Source organism: Rhinichthys klamathensis, unplaced genomic scaffold, assembly GCF_029890125.1.
Source record: "Rhinichthys klamathensis goyatoka isolate OS25496 unplaced genomic scaffold, OSU_Roscu_1.1 h1tg000015l_1, whole genome shotgun sequence".
Lineage (NCBI taxonomy): Eukaryota > Metazoa > Chordata > Actinopteri > Cypriniformes > Leuciscidae > Rhinichthys > Rhinichthys klamathensis.
Genome location: NW_026606567.1, coordinates 2,871,827 through 2,891,041, shown reverse-complemented (window position 1 = coordinate 2,891,041; position 19,215 = coordinate 2,871,827). Strand labels below are relative to the sequence as shown.

At 41.5% G+C, this 19,215-nt stretch overlaps 1 protein-coding gene across 1 annotated transcript; it reads left to right on the top strand.

Annotated features, from left to right (window-relative positions):
- The first annotated feature begins 3,105 nt into the window (after positions 1-3,105).
- samd1a (sterile alpha motif domain containing 1a) lies at positions 3,106-18,823 on the top strand. Its single transcript, XM_056232730.1, has 7 exons — positions 3,106-3,566; positions 7,565-7,823; positions 11,168-11,277; positions 11,365-11,422; positions 15,586-15,661; positions 16,321-16,435; positions 18,218-18,823. The coding sequence occupies exons 1-7, from the start codon at positions 3,225-3,227 to the stop codon at positions 18,368-18,370; spliced, it is 1,113 nt and encodes a 370-aa protein (XP_056088705.1). The 5' UTR covers positions 3,106-3,224; the 3' UTR covers positions 18,371-18,823.
- Positions 18,824-19,215: the final 392 nt, after the last annotated feature.

Here is a 19,215-nt window from a genome sequence, read left to right as displayed (position 1 = left end):
TATCGTCCAACGAATTGATCAACTTTCTCTCTTGCTCTTTAACTCTAGGATGCAAGAGAATCTAAATGCAAACGCATAATTGTTTTGTTGTTTAGTTTGCAGAAGCGTGCAATAGTGCGTAGTGTGTTGCAAAGATTTTATTTCGTTATGCTCGGAAAGCTTCTCGTCAATGAAGATTTAATTAGATGTTAAAGGTGAAGTGCGCCACTAGTGGCACCAAACTGAACTGCAGTCTGTTGAGTAACCAAATGAAAAGGACATAATATATTAGCTTGAATGGATTGATAAGTCGTTATTTTTGCGTTTTTTTGTTTGCTGCCTCTAGTGGCACAAAATGTACTCGCTTCACATTTAAATGTGAGACGCCAATTATCGCTTGTTCTTCAGGAGTCGTCTGCTCATTAGGTGCTCCTCTTTCTCATGCAATTTTTTTTTTGGTTTGTTTTTTTTTTTTTTTATGATGAGAGTAGTGTAACTTAATTTTGCTGAATGTTACAGATCGGTGCCAGGTTAAAATGGTATTTCAAGCAACTCTCCGTGTGTCTTTTAATAATGGTAGCATCAATTGGACACTACAGGATGATGCCATTGATTTTACAGTATAAGATCAAATACCTGTTCATTTGCATTTCCCGCTCAGGAAATGATGTCACTGTAAGCTGCCAGGTGCACCGCCAAAACGGACCGGATTGGGTCCGTTTTTGATCATTCATACTTTTAGAAACGGAGACAAGTAAAAGGCAGATGTTTGTATTTCACACAACATTTGGATAGGTTTAGATTTCCTCTTCCTCACTCTTTTCCCTGCATGCCTAGCTATTGCTGGGACATTTACTCGCCCCATTTCTGGAGACTTCATAAAATGGGTGTACAAACAGGACAAACGGCTCCACCTTTTGGGTTTCAATAGCTGAAAAACAAAACAATCAGTGTTCAAATGATGCTTCTGTACATTTCGATTTGCCAGCAGGCTCTTCTGCACTGGTTTTGTGATGTTAGAAGCAACGTAAGACTATCTTTAACTGGTGCACTGAGTTCTAATGTACAGGTTGGCTTTCTTATTAGCTTTATCCTCGACTTTGAGCTTGATCGTGATATGGAAGGCTTCTGTTTTAAGCAACAGCGGTTTAAATCGGTGAAATTATGGCTCACCTTTTTTTTTTTTTTTTGTCAGAGCATGACATTCTTGGTGGTATTCATGTCATCCCTCCATGTCTGCCTGATTCTTGGGGCCCTGTCCCTCCCTTTCAAATACATGGGTGTCACACATCCTCCAGTCTCTCACTCATCTGTTCATTTACATTGTCAATCATGTGTGTGTGTGTGTGTGTGTGTGTGTGTGTGCGTGTGTGTGCGTGCGTGCATCAGTCCATGATACAGTTTGCCTTTCTACACATCCAGTTTCCTACACTCTTCTATTTGCTTTTTAAAAAAAGAAATCATGAAGAAAACATTTGATTTACTTTTGCATATTTTCTAAGTGTATTTTCAATAACAGGAGTCTCTTTCCTCCCGACATGGGTATGGTGATGGTGTAGTCTATTGTACCTTTTTCGGGAAACAATACTGTATATTCTCTGCCTTTAACAGTCTTAATTATTTTACCTTCTGGAGAAGTTGACGGATACCCGTAGGACACATCGAGTATGTTTAAAAATAAAAAATACACAGAATAATATTTTGCAACATGTATCATTCCAATAAAGTTTTAATTGTTAAAATTACAATGATGTGGTGCCGTCTGAAATGTTATTTTTCTGAAATTTGTCCATAAGTTTATATTTATCAGTTAGATTCAAGACTGCATCATATTTTATCATAGCAAATGTTTTACCATCTGTATGTGTAGCAAGAATTGGATTGTATTTCCCCCCTTTAGATTCATCAGTGTTGGCATGACATCATTTTCTTGCAAGTCTAGTCATTAGTCACATGACATTTTGTCTCAAAATGAGCTGGCAGCAGAGCTGAGCGCCCATGAGCAAAAATGGCGGATCACTTATGAATTTCAGGTGTTCTTGTACCAGACTAGCAAGCTCCCAGATGCATGGAAATGCAGACAGCTTTCTGCAGGAAATATGAATCTCCTTGAGATGCAACGGAGCACAATGCTCTATCCCACAATGCAATGCACATTACTTGACCTTCCATTTCTAGTGTCATCAATAACCTGGAATTTCAAATCCAATCTTCTCTAATTGATTTGGATTTCCAAAATTTGAAGATGTTTAACTCATAAAAAGCAACTTTTTAAATTATTCAATGAAACTGCCAAACGATTCTGGGATTATATTTATGTTTGTTGCCTGATTAAATGTCAGTGTGAAACAGAACTTGCAATATAGTCTTTTCTCCCCAATTGTGGCGTATGAAAAGGACTGTGGAAGGAGAAAAAAACGTTTGGTTTTGTTTATGGGGAATTAATTGGATGACTGCTTTGCTATTGGTGGATCTCATGTGAGTGACAGGTTGCCCCGCCCTCACAACAGTAAACACGTCATCAGAGAAGAGATGTCGCTGCAAGAGGGAGGGGAAGTTATTAAAGATTTTGAGGACACATGAATAAGACAAAAATAATGATGTGCATGGATAAATCATATATGATAAATGCAACATTCCAGAAAAAAATAAGAATTGTCCTTTTTGATTCAATGGTGACTTTAAACATGAAGCACAAAGCTCATCTGACAACAATGTAGCATAAGACTGTTTGAAATCTTTATTGTTGCAAAATGCCTTGTTTTGCTAACTTTAAGTATATAGCTAGTTGTTTTATTGGATTGCTAAACGTTAACAGATTTTTACTGAATAACATTTAAAATTCCAACGTTTTTTTTATTTTTATTTCTGAGATAACTGATTTAATTAAACAAGGAATGAGAAAATAAAACGGGTTTTTACCTACGAATAATGCGGACTTCGCGTATTATTAGCAAAACATGCAACATGCTGATGCTAGTCGCATTCCAAAACAGAACTTTATGCTGCACGTAGAACAACAGAACAGAACAAATCCTCCTTAAATCTCCTAGTGGCGGGACCCGCATCTCGCGCATTCCACCTTAAGCGCTCAATGTGATCAACGCACGCGTACAGTATGTTTCCGTTTTTTTTCTTTTTCTCCAGCGCGCTCGCGCCGCGACTCGAAAGACTGCGAGCGTCACGTCGAAGGCAACACTGACGCACTTCATCCACTCTATCAAGCTTGAAGCCCATTAGGAATAATGTCTAAGCCGTACCGAGAATGGATCCTGGGCTCCATAGACTCGCTGCGGTCGAGAAAAGCGCGACCGGACCTGGACAGAATTTGCAGAATGGTTAAAAGACGATACGGCTCGGACTGGGACCGAACCCGTTCAGAACTAGAGAAACTGATAGAGGAGCAAACGGTGCTGAAAGTCAACTATAAAGGCTCGGTGTCCTATCGCAACGCGGCAAAGGTGCTAAGAGGCAGGAGAAAAACCGAGCAGAGCAAGTGTGCGGTGAAACAGCCTTCTCTCGCGGACTGGAGCGCCGGCGACAGCGCTCTGGGTCCCGTGGATGAGGATCACATGGAGGATATGGAAGTAAGTAAACCTTAACCGAGCGCTGGCGCACTGAAAAGAGCGGCTGCGCTCCGACTAAAACCACACGCGCAATGGCAAGCATTAGTGTTTTATCACTAGTTTAACTGTTCTGGCGCATGAAACATGAAAGCAAGTGCACGCACAAACACACACACGCGCGCGCGGACTGGCGCAGACGGGGAGCGGCACGAACCTTCATGAGCGTCGGAAAATCGCCAACAATGGAAGCGCTTGATCTGATTCTGCGAGGTCGAGATCTTTCGGAGCGAGTTTTTGTTCGAGCGCAGACAGTCCCATAACTCAACTTTAGCGATAAAATCATTGTCCGTTGATCCAAACTAGCGGGGGAAAGTCACCAAAACATCACTGATCAGCCGACTGACGCATTTCGCACAAGGAGCGACACTATGGCACTTGCCATAGCGCATATTTACTACCGCGAGACCGCATTTGTCCACTTGTATGGGTCGTGACAAAGTAAATACGATAATTTATAGGGATCATTGAAGCGCAAGTCATTGCACGGGCTGATCTACATGATCCTTTATGTCCGTGCACGCGAAGTGCGAACCAAGTCGTCATTGCGGCTCGTGAACTTGCGCTACTTATTAATCATGTGCACTACGAAACGTTAGTTTTGGATGTGTTTTAAAGGAGGAAAATGTCGGCTATAGCCACGTTTAACATTGGCTTGCTTTGGGACGCGCTTCTCAGACAGGCAGCGCGCCTCAGAGCGAAGCGGGGCGGGATTATGAATATTAACTAGGCTGCGTGAAGTTCGCCTGTGGCGTGCCTAATTAATATACATAAACTCGCCACGCTTCTCTCTCAGGCCGCTGAGGAACCGCCCGCGCACTTAATATTCATGAGCCCTCTCGCTTCGTTCTATGCGACTAGAGAGCGTTACGTAACTTAATATTCATGAGCCCGCTCGCTTCGTTCTGATATGCTGTTGGAGAAGGTTACGCTAATTAATGTTCATGAGCCCGCCCCATTTCACTCGGAGGGCGCGCGGAGAACCGCGACTCGCGCGAGTTCAGGGCGCCTCCGTTCAGCAATCTCACTCTGTAATGTTCCTCATACTGTATTACTAAGTTATTTCGCTATGCTTACTGCTCTGGTAGCAACGTTCCTAATATCATAGCGTCAATCATCGCCAAAACTGGGGTTCAAAGTGTAGGAAAAGACGGACGACGAGGAATTTCTGTCTGAGTAAACTGCGCGCGGCCTTCAGACACCACTAAAGCTCGATTCGACGGTAATCCAGTTTTGCAGTGGGACGGTTTTGAGCATAATCACAAAGTGCAATAGTCGAAATATATTCGTTTAAATGTAGAAATGCAGGTATTTCTAGTATTGCTAAGCAGCATGGAGTGCTGTTTAAAGCCACTGAATGAATGCTAATAGATGTTTTCTTTATTCCTCCTGCCTGGCTGCTTATGATTTTTAGTGAAAATATTTCTGGGCTATTGAACATTCCACTGTTATTGCCCAGGACGGTTCACTGAACCCTTAGCAGGGCATGTTGGCACATTATATGGGTTAAGTTGACATAATGGGAGACTGCCATTAAATTGTTTATTATAGGCGTTTCAGACATTTTTTTACACAATTATAAAACACAAAAGAATGAATGAAACAAAAACAACTGAAATGGCAAATCCCCCCAATTAAACGGCATAGTATGAACTGCACTCTATGAATTACATATACATATATTCTTAATAAAGCTATGAAAGATATTCAATGAAAAGTAGTGAATGATTTTCTTTTTGTTTTTTGACTAACATTAACGACAGACAGCAGCAGGTAGTCCTATATGGCCGCATTTACTCTGCAGGTCTTGATGCCCAATTTCGATTTGTTGACTATATCTAATTATTTTGACGACCAGCTTACATCTTCTTTTAAAAGTGACCCATATCTGAGATCTGCATTTACACTATAAACTTGGCGAATCAACCCTAGGTAGACGTACTGATCTGGAAGAGCTTAGGCCAAAAAGGAAGTAAAAGCAGCTTGATTTGCATTGGACAAAGACAAAATGATAATAATACAAGCATTTGCTTTCCACAACATCATTAAAGGTCAGCAAAACGTTGGGTTGAGCCTTCGTCCTCCATTGCGCCATTGAAAAGAGTCATGTGATCGCGGTTGGTCTCCACCTGAGTTGACATCATTCGCCACCGTCGGTTTTTCAATGACGTACAATTCGTATTGACAGGAGAGTATCTGATCTGTCCTCTTGCAAATGCAGGTATCCGATTCATATCAGATTTATTTCCACATGAATGAAACCAATCGGAGAATATCGGAATGCCTTTTTCCGGCTTGCACGTTTGTGGGTCATATCCAGGGCTTGACATTAACTTTTTTGCTCACCTGCGACTGTGGCTAGTGGTTTTCCAGTTACCAGCGACTCAGCATTTTCACTGGACACAATTTTGGCATCGATACCATGGGGAAAAACTGCCATATAGATATTTGCCAGCAGGTATATTAAGCTGATGTCACTTTAAGACCTGACGCATGGATCCTTTATACTGTTACAAATTTGTTTTCTTTCTCAACTGTTTACGTTCACTTAAAACATAACTGACTGTGTTTATGTGAATACTCGCCAAGACCAGCATTTTGTCACTATTTTGTGTATATTTGACTGTTTAAGCGCAATAAGCACCGAAAAAAAACTCTATTTAGTATTGAGAGGCTTCTTAATGTGCCGCACATTGGATGTGAGCAGAAAATCTGCTGGAATGACTAAAATTATGCGCAATCTCATGCCAAAATTCAAGCCCTGTAACAGCAACAATATTCATCTGGAGCAAATGAAGCTGGTGAGTGAGGAGAGATGGGTTTGTGTGTAACTCGCTGTCTGAGAGATGAGAGAGAGAGAGAGAGAGAAAGCGCTGCTGGTATCCTATATCTATTCTGTGGAAAATGAGTATTGGAAATGTCTCAGATATTTCAGTATCTGTATGAAAAAAATTATATTTTTGACCACACTACTTAGTTTATTATTTCAGATTCCTTTTTAAAAGACTACAATTGAAAAATGTATATATTATAGTATATATCAATATCAATGTATACGCCAAAGTGGCTAGTAGGAATGACTGCGTTACACTGCTGAAATACACCCACATTTGGCGGGCTGGCGAGTGTTAATGTCAAGCCCTGGTCATATCTGTGCCCCATGGGAGGAAACAATCTGAATTGGGTCACTTGAACCATATAATGCGGCCTATAAGACTTCAGTCACTTTAAGATCTTATGCATTGATCCAATATTACGATAATTATTTAGAATCTATTTGGCCCAACTGTTTATTTTCCCTTTAGACATAACTGACTGTGTTTACGTGAATACTCGCCAAGACCGGCATTTTGACACATAAATGTGTGTATTTGACCGTTCAAGCGCAATAAGCAGCGAAAGTGAACTAAATTCAGCACTCGTGCGCTTCGGATGTGCACCACAGAAAGCCGCCTGTCGGTACCGAATTCTGTTCTCAGTCAAGGTTTATTGTTCTTTTAATAACTCATCATCATCAAGCATGTCCCGCTCTTTCTTCTCATTCATCCATGTTTCTTTGCTGCTCTATCGTGTTTAAGCAGTCCTATACTGCATGGATGTATTTACATACATACAGATAAACTATATCGAAAAATCTCTTATCGACCGTCATGTCGCCCAACCCTACTCCACACCTTGAAAATCCCTGAAAAAATATGCTGATTTGTTGCTCAAGAAACATTATTATTATCAGTGTTGAAAACAGTTGTGCTGCTTCATATTTTTCGTCTTGAAAAAATGCTATGTATTTAGTGTATATATATATATATATATATATATATATATACTTTATATATAAAGGTATGAAAACTGTTAAAAACACAGTTTCAGATGGCACACGTGATGCGTTCTGTTGAAGCCTCATGTTGCACTGGATTGTAGGCAGACTGATCAAGTAAAATCAAATTCTGCAATCTTTTTAGGACGAGATGTCGATGACGGCAGGGATGGACAGCAGTATGGATGAGGAGGGCGATGAGAGCAGTCTGGACGCCATGTGCGCTCAGAGCACCGCTGACTCGGGCATCAGCATGAGTCCCGTCACCAGCAGTAACACCAGTCTGCCTGTTCCTTCACCCACTTCCTCAAAGAACTCTCCTACCCATGATGCTCTGAGGCAGGACGCCGACAGCGCTTACACTCTGCCCGAGCACATACAACCAGCAGCCCAGCAGGACATGGGTATGTACTACTCAAGATAAAATACCAAACTGACCAGCATTTAAACTGAGACGCTAATTCACATACATTAGTTAAAATGATAAAGTCTGCATGAAATGGAAGATCTTTTCTTTCCTGTTGCGATGTACACTCACCTAAAGGATTATTAGGAACACCATACTAATACTGTGTTTGACCCCCTTTCGCCTTCAGAACTGCCTACGTGGCATTGATTCAACAAGGTGCTGAAAGCATTCTCTATGTTGGCCCATATTGATAGGATAGCATCTTGCAGTTGATGGAGATTTGTGGGATGCACATCCAGGGCACGAAACTCCCGTTCCACCACATCCCAAAGATGTTCTATTGGGTTGAGATCTGGTGACTGTGGGGGCCATTTTAGTACAGTGAACTCATTGTCATGTTCAAGAAATCAATTTGAAATGATTCGAGCTTTGTGACATGGTGCATTAACCTGCTGGAAGTAGCCATCAGAGGATGGGTACATGGTGGCCATAAAGGGATGAACATGGTCAGAAACAATGCTCAGGTAGGCTGTGGTATTTAAACGATGCCCAATTGGCACTAAGGGGCCTAAAGTGTGCCAAGAAAACATCCCCCACACCATTACACCACCACCACCAGCCTGCACAGTGGTAACAAGGCATGATGGATCCATGTTCTCATTCTGTTTACGCCAAATTCTGACTCTACCATCTGAATGTCTCAACAGAAATCGAGACTCATCAGACCAGCCAACATTTTTCTAGTCTTCAACTGTCCAATTTTGGTGAGCTCTTGCAAATTGTAGCCTCTTTTTTCCTATTTGTAGTGGAGATGAGTGGTACCCGGTGGGGTCTGTTGTGTGTGTTGTGGCTTCACAAATGCTTTGCTGCATACCTCGGTTGTAACGAGTGGTTATTTCAGTCAAAGTTGCTCTTCTATCAGCTCGAATCAGTCGGCCCATTCTCCTCTGACCTCTAGCATCAACAAGGCATTTTCGCCCACAGGACTGCCGCATACTGGATGTATTTCCCTTTTCACACCATTCTTTGTAAACCCTAGAAATGGTTGTGCGTGAAAATCCCAGTAACTGAGCAGATTGTGAAATACTCAGACCGGCCCGTCTAGCACCAACAACCATGCCACGCTCAAAATTGCTCAAATCACCTTTCTTTCCCATTCTGACATTCAGTTTGGAGTTCAGGAGATTGTCTTGACCAGGACCACACCCCTAAATGCATTGAAGCAACTGCCATGTGATTGGTTGATTAGATAATTGCATTAATGAGAAATTGAACAGGTGTTCCTAATAATTCTTTAGGTGAGTGTATATCCAAATGAAACGACTTCCCGCACAAGAACAAATGTGGGGCGGGGCTTGGTTTTGTCCATCAGTAATTGATTAGATAGTTGTAGTTTGCTATTGGTGGATCTCATGTGAGTGACAGGTTGCTCCGCCCTCATGCCAGTAAACACACCATCAGAGAAGAGAAGAGATGACGCTGCAAGAGGAGGGGAAGTTATTCTGATTAGATATTATGAGGAAATGAATTAAAAAAATAATGATGTTTATAGATGAATCATTTACAATAAACTGCAATATTACATAAAAAAATAAGAATTGTCCATTTTGATTTCATGGTGACTTTAACGTTATGGTTTTCCTGGCAGCCTCAGTTAAAGCTGGCATCCTACTAGCCGAATGTTAGTCGGTAAACTTCATTTATACAATTGTTTGAGAATCAGAGGCCCTGTTTACAGCTGGTATTAAAGGGATACTTCAGGATTTAGCATTAAGCTTTGTATTAGTAGAAAACCTGTAGTATTTTCGAATTACCGTGCTTTCCACCCTCATATCCCCCTGAGACGAGAGATTTATGTATTTTTTGTCTGGAAAAAATCCTCCGATGACGCAAAAGCGTCATTTTGCGTCATCGGAGGATTTTTTGGCCAGAGGCTAAAGACTACAGTCAGTAGTAGGGGCTGTCCCGCATGTTCTCAACCCGCCCATAGAGGGTGGGATCTCACTCACAGAATGTACACATAGTGTCAGACATCTTTTTTTTGGAAGCTAAGCTAGCAGGCTCTTGTTCTGTGGAGAAAGCTGAGTAGTAGGGGTTACTATCCTCTTTTTCCCGGACATGTCCGGCCGTCGATGTTCAATTCAATTCAAATTTATTTGTATAGCGCTTTTCACAATACATATTGTTTCAAAGCAGCTTTACAGAAAGTGCATTTCAGAAATGTACACAGAAGAATACAGTTAGTTAATCATCACGTATTAATTTAGGGCATAACATATCGCCGGCGTCGAGTCGTCTCTTCACAGGTGTTGGGGCATCTGAAGTCTCAGTGAGAGTCCGATGTCCGGGATTCTGCTTTTGCTTTCTGCAGTCGCCATTCATTGTTTACATGCACACCTTTTGTTTCAATCTAACTGAATTCATTCCGATTGGTGAATCTGAATGTAGTGTTTACATGAACGCTAAACAAGTGATCGGTTGATGTGCGTTTTAACATTGCTAAGAAAATTCCCGCTCCTCCGTGAGAGATATGAGACCGGTGCGTCTCACAGGTGTCGCTCATCAGTAATCACGCCACCGGCCTCGCGCCGTTCTAGCCTCGTCCTGCTGGCCACAGTAAACATAATGAATGGCGACTAGAACGCAAAAGCCGAATCCCGGACATTTTGGCCGATCTCGAAACACAGTTTCGGGCAGACTCATCACGGAGACTCACTAGTAGCCTAAACTTGTTGTTTAACTACTGCGGTCTGTTACCGGTAGGCGTGGCCTCCTAGGGCAGCGAAGCAAGTGCATTCTGGGAGTTGTTGTCTTTCATCCACATAAGCCAAAAATACATTTTCTGGCTTTTGTCAGTCTAGAAAGCTCCAAATTCAAAAATAATTTCACATTTCTTCTACATAAATGACCCATTTTAAATACACATTCATCTTCCCAGAGGTGAAGTATCCCTTTAAGATGCTTTTTGGTCGATTGGATCACAAGTAGACAAGAGAAACACATTCCCGTTTACACCTGGTGTTTTAATCTGTCTCTTTTGTCCACTTTCAACCACTTTTGTCCTGATTTCTTCTAGGGGAGGGTCTATGGGTCAGTAAATCTATGGGCTTTTTTCAGATCTTTTGAACTAATAGATGAAATAAGCTTGCGCAATTTACACATGAACACGATCTGAGATGACGGAAAAACATACGGAGAGCAGCAGCTTTTGTTTTAAAACTTTGAAGAAAATTTGAAGTAAAAGTCCAAAGAGACAAACATTCAATCACACATTTTGACGGCGTAAATATTCTACATGAAGCGATTTCAGCTGACGGTATTTGTCATTGTGGCCCACAGGGTCCGTGGAGTCCTTGCAGGAGGCACCGGCCATCTGTCTCTCCGCTCTTAAAGCCGAGGAGGAGCCTAGGGTGGAGGAGAGCGTGGCCACCCCTGATCCAGTCACGCCGGTGAGCACATCCGTCCTGCTTCCAGTCACAGCACATCTGTCATGTTCCTCTGCGTCTCTGTGTCATATTGTGCGTGTCTGTCTTCAGGACGAGGCGGTGTTGGCAGACGGAGGGCCTCACGCTGTCTCTGATCATGCTGAGGAGGGTGAGGATTGTGCCTGTGCTCCTTAACTTCCATAGCGCATCAGGGTCAGAAATTAAGTTTTCCATGAAAGGTGCAGTAAGCAATTTCTGAGAAACACTGTTGAAAGTGGATCGGACCAAGCAGCATAACACACTTGTAGCCAATCAGCAGTAGGGGGCATGTCCACTCATGATGGGGAGGAGAGATAGTGAGCCAATCAGCAGTGGGGGCATGTCCACTCATGATGGGGAGGAGAGAGAGTGAGCCAATCAGCAGGAGGGGGCGTGTCCACACATGATGGGGGAGGAGAGAGAGTGAGCCAATCAGCGGTAGGGGGCGTGTCACTCATGATGGGGAGGAGAGAGAGTGAGCCAATCAGCAGGAGGGGGCGTGTCACTCATGATGGGGAGGAGAGAGTGAGCCAATCAGCAGGAGGGGGCGTGTCACTCATGATGGGGAGGAGAGAGAGTGAGCCAATCAGCAGTAGGGAGCGTGTCCACTCACGATGGGGGAGGAGAGAGAGTGAGCCAATCAGCAGTAGGGGGCGTGTCCACTCATGATGGGGGAGGAGAGAGAGTGAGCCAATCAGCAGGAGGGGGCGTGTCACTCATGATGGGGAGGAGAGAGAGTGAGCCAATCAGCAGGAGGGGGCGTGTCCACACATGATGGGGAGGAGAGAGAGTGAGCCAATCAGCAGGAGGGGGCGTGTCACTCATGATGGGGAGGAGAGAGAGTGAGCCAATCAGCAGGAGGGGGCGTGTCCACATATGATGGGGAGGAGAGATAGTGAGCCAATCGGCAGTTGGGGGCGTGTCACTCATGATGGGGAGGAGAGAGAATGAGCCAATCAGCAGGAGGGGGCGTGTCACTCATGATGGGGAGGAGAGATAGTGAGACAATCAGCAGTAGGGAGCGTGTCCACTCATGATGGGGGAGGAGAGAGAGTGAGCCAATCAGCAGTAGGGAGCGTGTCCACTCATGATGGGGAGGAGAGAGAGTAAGCCAATCAGCAGTAGGGGGCGTGTCCACTCATTATGGGGGAGGAGAGAGAGTGAGCCAATCAGCAGTAGGGAGCGTGTCCACTCATGATGGGGAGGAGAGAGAGTGAGCCAATCAGCAGGAGGGGGCGTGTCCACTCATTATGGGGGAGGAGAGAGAGTGAACCAATCAGCAGTAGGGAGCGTGTCCACTCATGATGGGGAGGAGAGAGAGTGAGCCAATCAGCAGGAGGGGGCGTGTCCACTCATTATGGGGGAGTAGAGAGAGTGAACCAATCAGCAGTAGGGGGCGTGTCCACTCATGATGGGGGAGGAGAGAGAGTGAGCCAATCAGCAGGAGGGGGCGTGTCCACTCATTATGGGGGAGGAGAGAGAGTGAACCAATCAGCAGTAGGGAGCGTGTCCACTCATGATGGGGAGGAGAGAGAGTGAGCCAATCAGCAGGAGGGGGCGTGTCCACTCATTATGGGGGAGGAGAGAGAGTGAACCAATCAGCAGTAGGGGGCGTGTCCACTCATTATGGGGGAGGAGAGAGAGTGAGCAAGAAGTAGATTTGAAGAAAGATTGTAGAATGAGAGATGGCTGAGAGACATTACAAAAGATAAAAGCTCACTCAGAGGAATATCACTGGAAAAAGAAGGGTTATGATCAGGAAAGAGCATTAGGACCCAACTAGGGTTGGGTATCGTTTGGGTTTTATCCGATTCCAGTACCTACTCGGTATTTTTTAAACGGTTCCGGTGCTTAAACGGTTCTTAAATCGGTACTTAAGAAAATGAAACCGCACACACTTTATCAAAAAATAATACCCTTTAATTTACAGGGCCAAACTGGACACAATATTAACTTAAATCTTTAAACAATATAAATACAAGTAACATATGGTAATAATAAATCCAATATAAAATAAAAATTCATATTTACATAATATCAAATGAAACAATATTGTATCAAACAATGTAATAATACTGGAGATTAATAGAGATTACTAGCAGGCAGAGCTGCCAACTCTCACGCATTGACCGTGAGACTCACGCAAATGACCCTTTTCACACAGAAAAATCGCGGACAAAGAGGACACTGACAGACAAGACAGAGAAGGTTACTTTTGATATGGAACAAATCCACAGCTGTCAGATTCTGTCAATATTTTTACGAGATTCACACAATAAATAACGTTTTGGCTCTTTGAAATGTGACAGATCGCTGTAGCGCGTCAGTTCAAACGGCACGTGATACAGCAGCCTACAAATACAAATCCACTGCTTCTTCGCTACGCAGCGGTGAGTGAACCTATGAAAGAGAACATCTCTGGTTGGTGTAACATATCTCTCAATAGGGAACGGGACGCAGCCAAGCTCCTCGCGCTGTCGACCAGCTTCCTTTTTCGGCAGAGAAATCTGAGGAGCAGATGGCGCGCGCGCGCCAACATAGTATGACGACGTAAGTGCGTCGATGCGGCGCCATCAGCCAATGAATTGGCTTGATTCTATATGGGATTCAGACTATCGGCACACCCAGAGGGCGTTCTGACACGTAATTTTACACGTGAAATGCAGCCAAACCTTGCGAGAAAGAGCGCGCATGCGAGACAGAAGAAACTGTGCTCCAAACTGTGTAGCACACGCACGGCGGAGAGAGAGAGAGCGAGAGACCTTGCGTGTGTGTGTGTGCGCGTGTGTGCCTAATGAAGTTAGGCACCGAAATCAGGCACCGAAATTTTCTTTCTTATTCGGTCTGGTTACTACCGTTTACGTCGGAACCGGTTCCCTATTGGCACCGAGTTTCGGTACCCAACCCTAGACCCAACCCATGTTAATATTAGATAAGCTTTCCAGCGCTGGAGAGACTGAATCAGGCTGAGGCCTGAAAACAGACGCAGAGTTGGTTCTGCTCCATACGTGAGTAACATTGGTTTGCTGGCACTCGGTGCTGTAGCATGCATGGAAAGTCACAGAACCAAGATTATTATTATACCAAGCATTATTTTGCTTCGCCTCAGCTATGATAAATATCCACTCTTGCATTGTGTGTTCATGCATTTTGGGGGCGGAGCAATGAAGGGAGGGGTGTGTTTAAATTTCAAATATCAACAGTGTTTCTCACAAATCACTTACTGCACCTTTAAGGACCAATATTTGCCCCTGGAAGTGATTTCCAGAGGCTTTTTTTATTTATTTGTTATATATACCTTTGTAAGGGTAATTTTTATGTTTACGTATCTGTGTTGTCTTTTTTATGTGTATCTTGTTTATGTCAAATACTTACATTTAACCAATTACTACAACTAATTAGAATAATAGACTGTTGAAATAATAAACATCAACAAAAGCCATCATTTCAAAGGTGGAACGGAAGCTGCATAGGAAATGGCATTTATGTTTATTTACACAGACTGTTTAATGCTACTCATAGGTGGCATATGTGTATTTACAATATAAATGCATAATGAATAGCCTAGATGAAGAATATACTACATTATTAATTTAAAAATTATATATTTTATACATTATATATTATATATCTATATACATTATATATTTTAAAAAATAACATTACAGGGTAGGGCTGCAGTTTTATTACAAAAGATTACTGTCGATTTATTGCCTTTGATATTGTAAATGATAATTATTGTCAATTAATAGAATACAGAAAAAATGTTTGTGTTTGGGGAAACAGCGTGTCATATTCCTGTAGTCTGCACAGACAAAACAAAACGAAAACTGTTTATGAATTAGTTTTTATGCATTAGAAAATCAAGACTTCACATTGGTTGTTTTTTAGTAGCATGAAAAACAAACGTTTATTCAAATTAGGAATAAAGTGAGTTAGTGAGCGTTTGTTCTTTCACCTGTGACTAATGTAAACGCCACTGATTGGCCAATGCTTTCATGTGCTCAACAGTGATTGGTTGTAATGCTCAATGCTGCAAAAAAATCGAATCAAAATGCAAAATCTAAATGTATGACCACAATGAATCAACACTATTCAATCATGTTCACATTTCACTTCAATCACAACATGATAGGTTTAGTTTATTTGTGCAGGGGCATTTTTTGCCCCCTATCTTGAATTTGGGGGCCATTTCAGTGGCATTTTTGCCCCAAGTCCCCATTAATTTCTGAACCGGCACCGAATCTATCAACTCATTGTACATATATTTTTTTCAAAATTGTGCTTTCACAGGTGAAATGTGCAATAAGGAGCCCAAGAGCACGACAGAGGAAGAAACGATTAACAATGGAGAGATGAATAATGAAAAGTGAGTGAAAGTTAACATTTTCTTTGTATCTTTGGCAATAAACACTGAAATATTGAGACTTAAAGTTCTAGTGTGGTATTTCTGTGGCATCAAGCACAATTGGACAAATAATAAATGTTTTCAAACCCTTCATCATCCCAGCTAACAGGGAACATTCTCAGAACATTGGCTAACATTCTGGCAAGGTTCTCTCAAAGTTATGAAAAACCTTTCTTCCAGTTACCTGGTCTTCAATAATGCTCTCAGAACGTCATTAATGGAACTTTTTTTTTTTTTTCTGAAACATTTCGATCGTTACATTTTTTTAATGCATTACTACTTGTTTCAAAACATTCAAAATTCAAAAAGTAACATTCCTATGATGTTTGTTAAATCCTCAAATGGAACGTTCGCTAACTCTTTTTAGCTAATCTTCACATAAACACACAAAAAAAAAACATTTTTAAAACATCACAAACTGGACGTTTTGAACGTTCTGAGAACATTCAGAAATAACGTTTCCATAATTTTATCAAAACGTTCTTAGAACGTGCCATTGGTCAGGTAGTACCACCTCAAACTCACACCATTGGTTAATATATTATTGTTGTGATATGGAGAAGCCTAGTCTGTATTGCTCATGAACTTTGAGGTTTGAAGCTGTTTTTGTCCATTCTCAGTGATGCGGTGAAGGAAGAAGTTGTGCAGGACCCTTTGCTTTGGAGCGTGGCCGATGTGGCCCGTTACTTCACGTCCGTGGGTTTCCCTGAGCAGGCGCTGGCTTTCAGGACACAGGTTAGTGCTGTAGTCAAACAAACCGGTCAAGAACATGTGCTTGTTATAGTTAACCCAAAATCTAAAGAAAGAAAAAAGGTCTTAATTTTACAGTGTAAAAGATGCTGTTTTCATGATAATTAAGTACATTTCCCCCCTAATTCATATTACTATTACTATAAATGCCAGAAAAATGCACAAGGCGTTTCTTTAATTTATGATGATTTTAGACTTGCCACCGCCTTGGAAAAACAAATATTAGGACGTTTTTAAATTGCTATTTCCAGACCAGGAAATTAATAAAAATTAATTAAATTTCTGTACTAAATATAAATGCATTGTACTAGTTTCTAGCTCTAAAATATTTCACTACCTTGTTAAGTGCTTAGTCCAGATTTTAAATGATCGAAGCGAAAAAACAATCAAACTGTTTTACAGTATTTCTTTAATGAGAGTTATCATTGGAAAACAACAATGGCAATAGTTATTACAAAACAAAACCTTAGAAGTCAAACATCCTTTTTGTGCACATTGTGATAATGAGAATTAAGGTTGACACAAAAAATCTCTAGTCCGTACCAATTCCACTAAAATTTTACTGTTGTATTATTGTTATTTTCGGTACCATAGCAAAAAGTATGGTAACTATTTTATTTACATACGGTTATTTACAGAAAAGCGGGCAATGAGCGCAGGTTCTGACATCATTCCTTCACCACTCAATGGAATGGATTCTGACTAATTTAAACACCTCTGATTGGCCATTGCATTCACATGCTCAACAGATATGTCTGTGATTGGCTACCATGTTCAACGCTGTAAAAAAAAATTGTGAATAGAAACCTTTGACGCTCTTCACAGCGTGTTCACACAAATATGGAAAGGAGCGTTCAAAGGAGTACCGGATTGACCCGATACTCAATACTACCGGTACTGCAGAAAGGCAGATATTGTTACGTGTAAAAGATTTCTGTATCGACTTGGTAACAAACTTTTGACCGCCCTAATGAATATTTTACTTTTTTTTTCAGAGAATTTGACTATTTTTTACCAAAATTTGTCACTCCAGTAAACAGTGCCATTAAAATCCAACTTTTTGAACTTGTAGAGGTTCAAAAACTAGTTTGACAAAAAGGTTCACTGCGCTTTTTCTTTTCTTTTTGAAAGAAATAGGATCAATAGGAGTTAAATGTGTTTAATACTTTTATCAATCGATATTACAATCAAATGATGATATTGGCCAAGAAAACCTAAAACATGCTACAGTATAAGCTATAGACTACACTCTTAGGTTCACCAAGGCTGTGTTTATTTGATAAAAAATGTAAATTTATACAATATTACTGTAAAAACAGTAATATTGTGAAATATTATTAGTTTAAAATGAGTTTTCTACTTGAATATAATATAAAATGTCATTTATTCCTGTGATCAAAGCTGAATTTTCAGCATCATTACTCCAGTCTTCAGTGTCACATGGTCCTTCAGAAATCAAGAAATATTTCTGATGATTATTATAAGTGTTGAAAACAGTTGTGCTGCTTAATTTGTTTTTCAGGATTCTTTGATGAATAAAGTTCAAAAGAACAGCATTTGTTTGAAATAGAAACATTAGAAATGTCTTTACTCTCACTTTTTATAATTTTAATGTGTCCTTGCTGAATAAAAGTACTAATTTCTTTTTTTTTTTTAACATACTGACCCCAAACCTTTGAACGCTAGTGTAATTTCTTTTTATATTCAGAAATGAAATGTCTTGGATCGGTGCTGCGGATCTCCAGTAACCTTTGTATCTTCCAACAGGAAATAGATGGGAAGTCCTTACTGCTGATGCAGCGCAGTGACGTGTTGACTGGTCTGTCGATCAGACTCGGCCCCGCTCTCAAAATCTATGAGAATCATGTGAAGGTACTGCAGAGAAGCCAGTTTCAGGAGGACAGCCGCCTCTTCTCATAGTGCTGGTTTTCAGCCAAACGGACTGAAATGCTCCTGGTTCAGAGTGCAGGCCATGAAATGAGGGGAAACTTTAACTCTTTAAGACTTGATTTGCACAATCCTCCTCAGCCGATCTTCTCTTCTTCCTGGTGAGGACATGCCGCATGATTCAGCCCTGCAGTCTGTTCTTCTGTTCTGTCCTGTCGGCGTCCGTCTGTCCGTCCCTCACAGGGCTGATGGGACCATTCATCTTAGTAGAAGTGTTATTTGTTTCTATGGTGGAGCTTTTCATTCACCAGTGTTGAATATAATATGTCAGATATCATTTACAGTGTAGCAATATTGTATAAACATTGTTCTTGTCTAATTAAATGTACGATGTTAAGCGATGTTTTACAGCAGTCTTTAAATGGACATGCAAAGTTAGGAAATAAATTCCAGTTTCAGAATCTGAAACTGCACTTGTGGCGTCAATCTTTTCTGTTATGCATCGCGCCTGCCAAGAAGAGACATGGAGCGAGTTTCCAACCACCTATTTTTATGTGAATTTCGGGATATTGCATAAAAACTCGCTGGATGGAAATGCCAAGATATGTATAAATTCTATAAATTCTTTAAAAAAAAAACCGTATGTGCTCAATTGTGGCTGATACAATTTTTATCTGATAAGAAGCCCAGACAGCAACATAGTGTTGGCACAGATCCGGCCCACATCTGGTGTGCGTTGAATCCACGTACCAGATGTGGCCTGGATCTGGGCCGACGCTATAGGGGCTTTTGCACCGGGTACTTCTAGAAACTTAGTTCACCAGGGTGGTTCCCTGAGAACTAATGGTTCCCTCAGGAACATTTTCCTGGTTGCATTC

Excerpts from the sequence above, each read along its gene's own strand:
- samd1a (XM_056232730.1), top strand. The coding sequence starts at position 3,225 with ATGTCTAAGCCGTACCGAGAATGGATCCTGGGCTCCATAGACTCGCTG. Across the intron at positions 11,278-11,364 it reads CCCCTGATCCAGTCACGCCG|GACGAGGCGGTGTTGGCAGA; the intron begins GTGAGCACATCC and ends GTCTGTCTTCAG. Across the intron at positions 15,662-16,320 it reads GGAGAGATGAATAATGAAAA|TGATGCGGTGAAGGAAGAAG; the intron begins GTGAGTGAAAGT and ends GTCCATTCTCAG.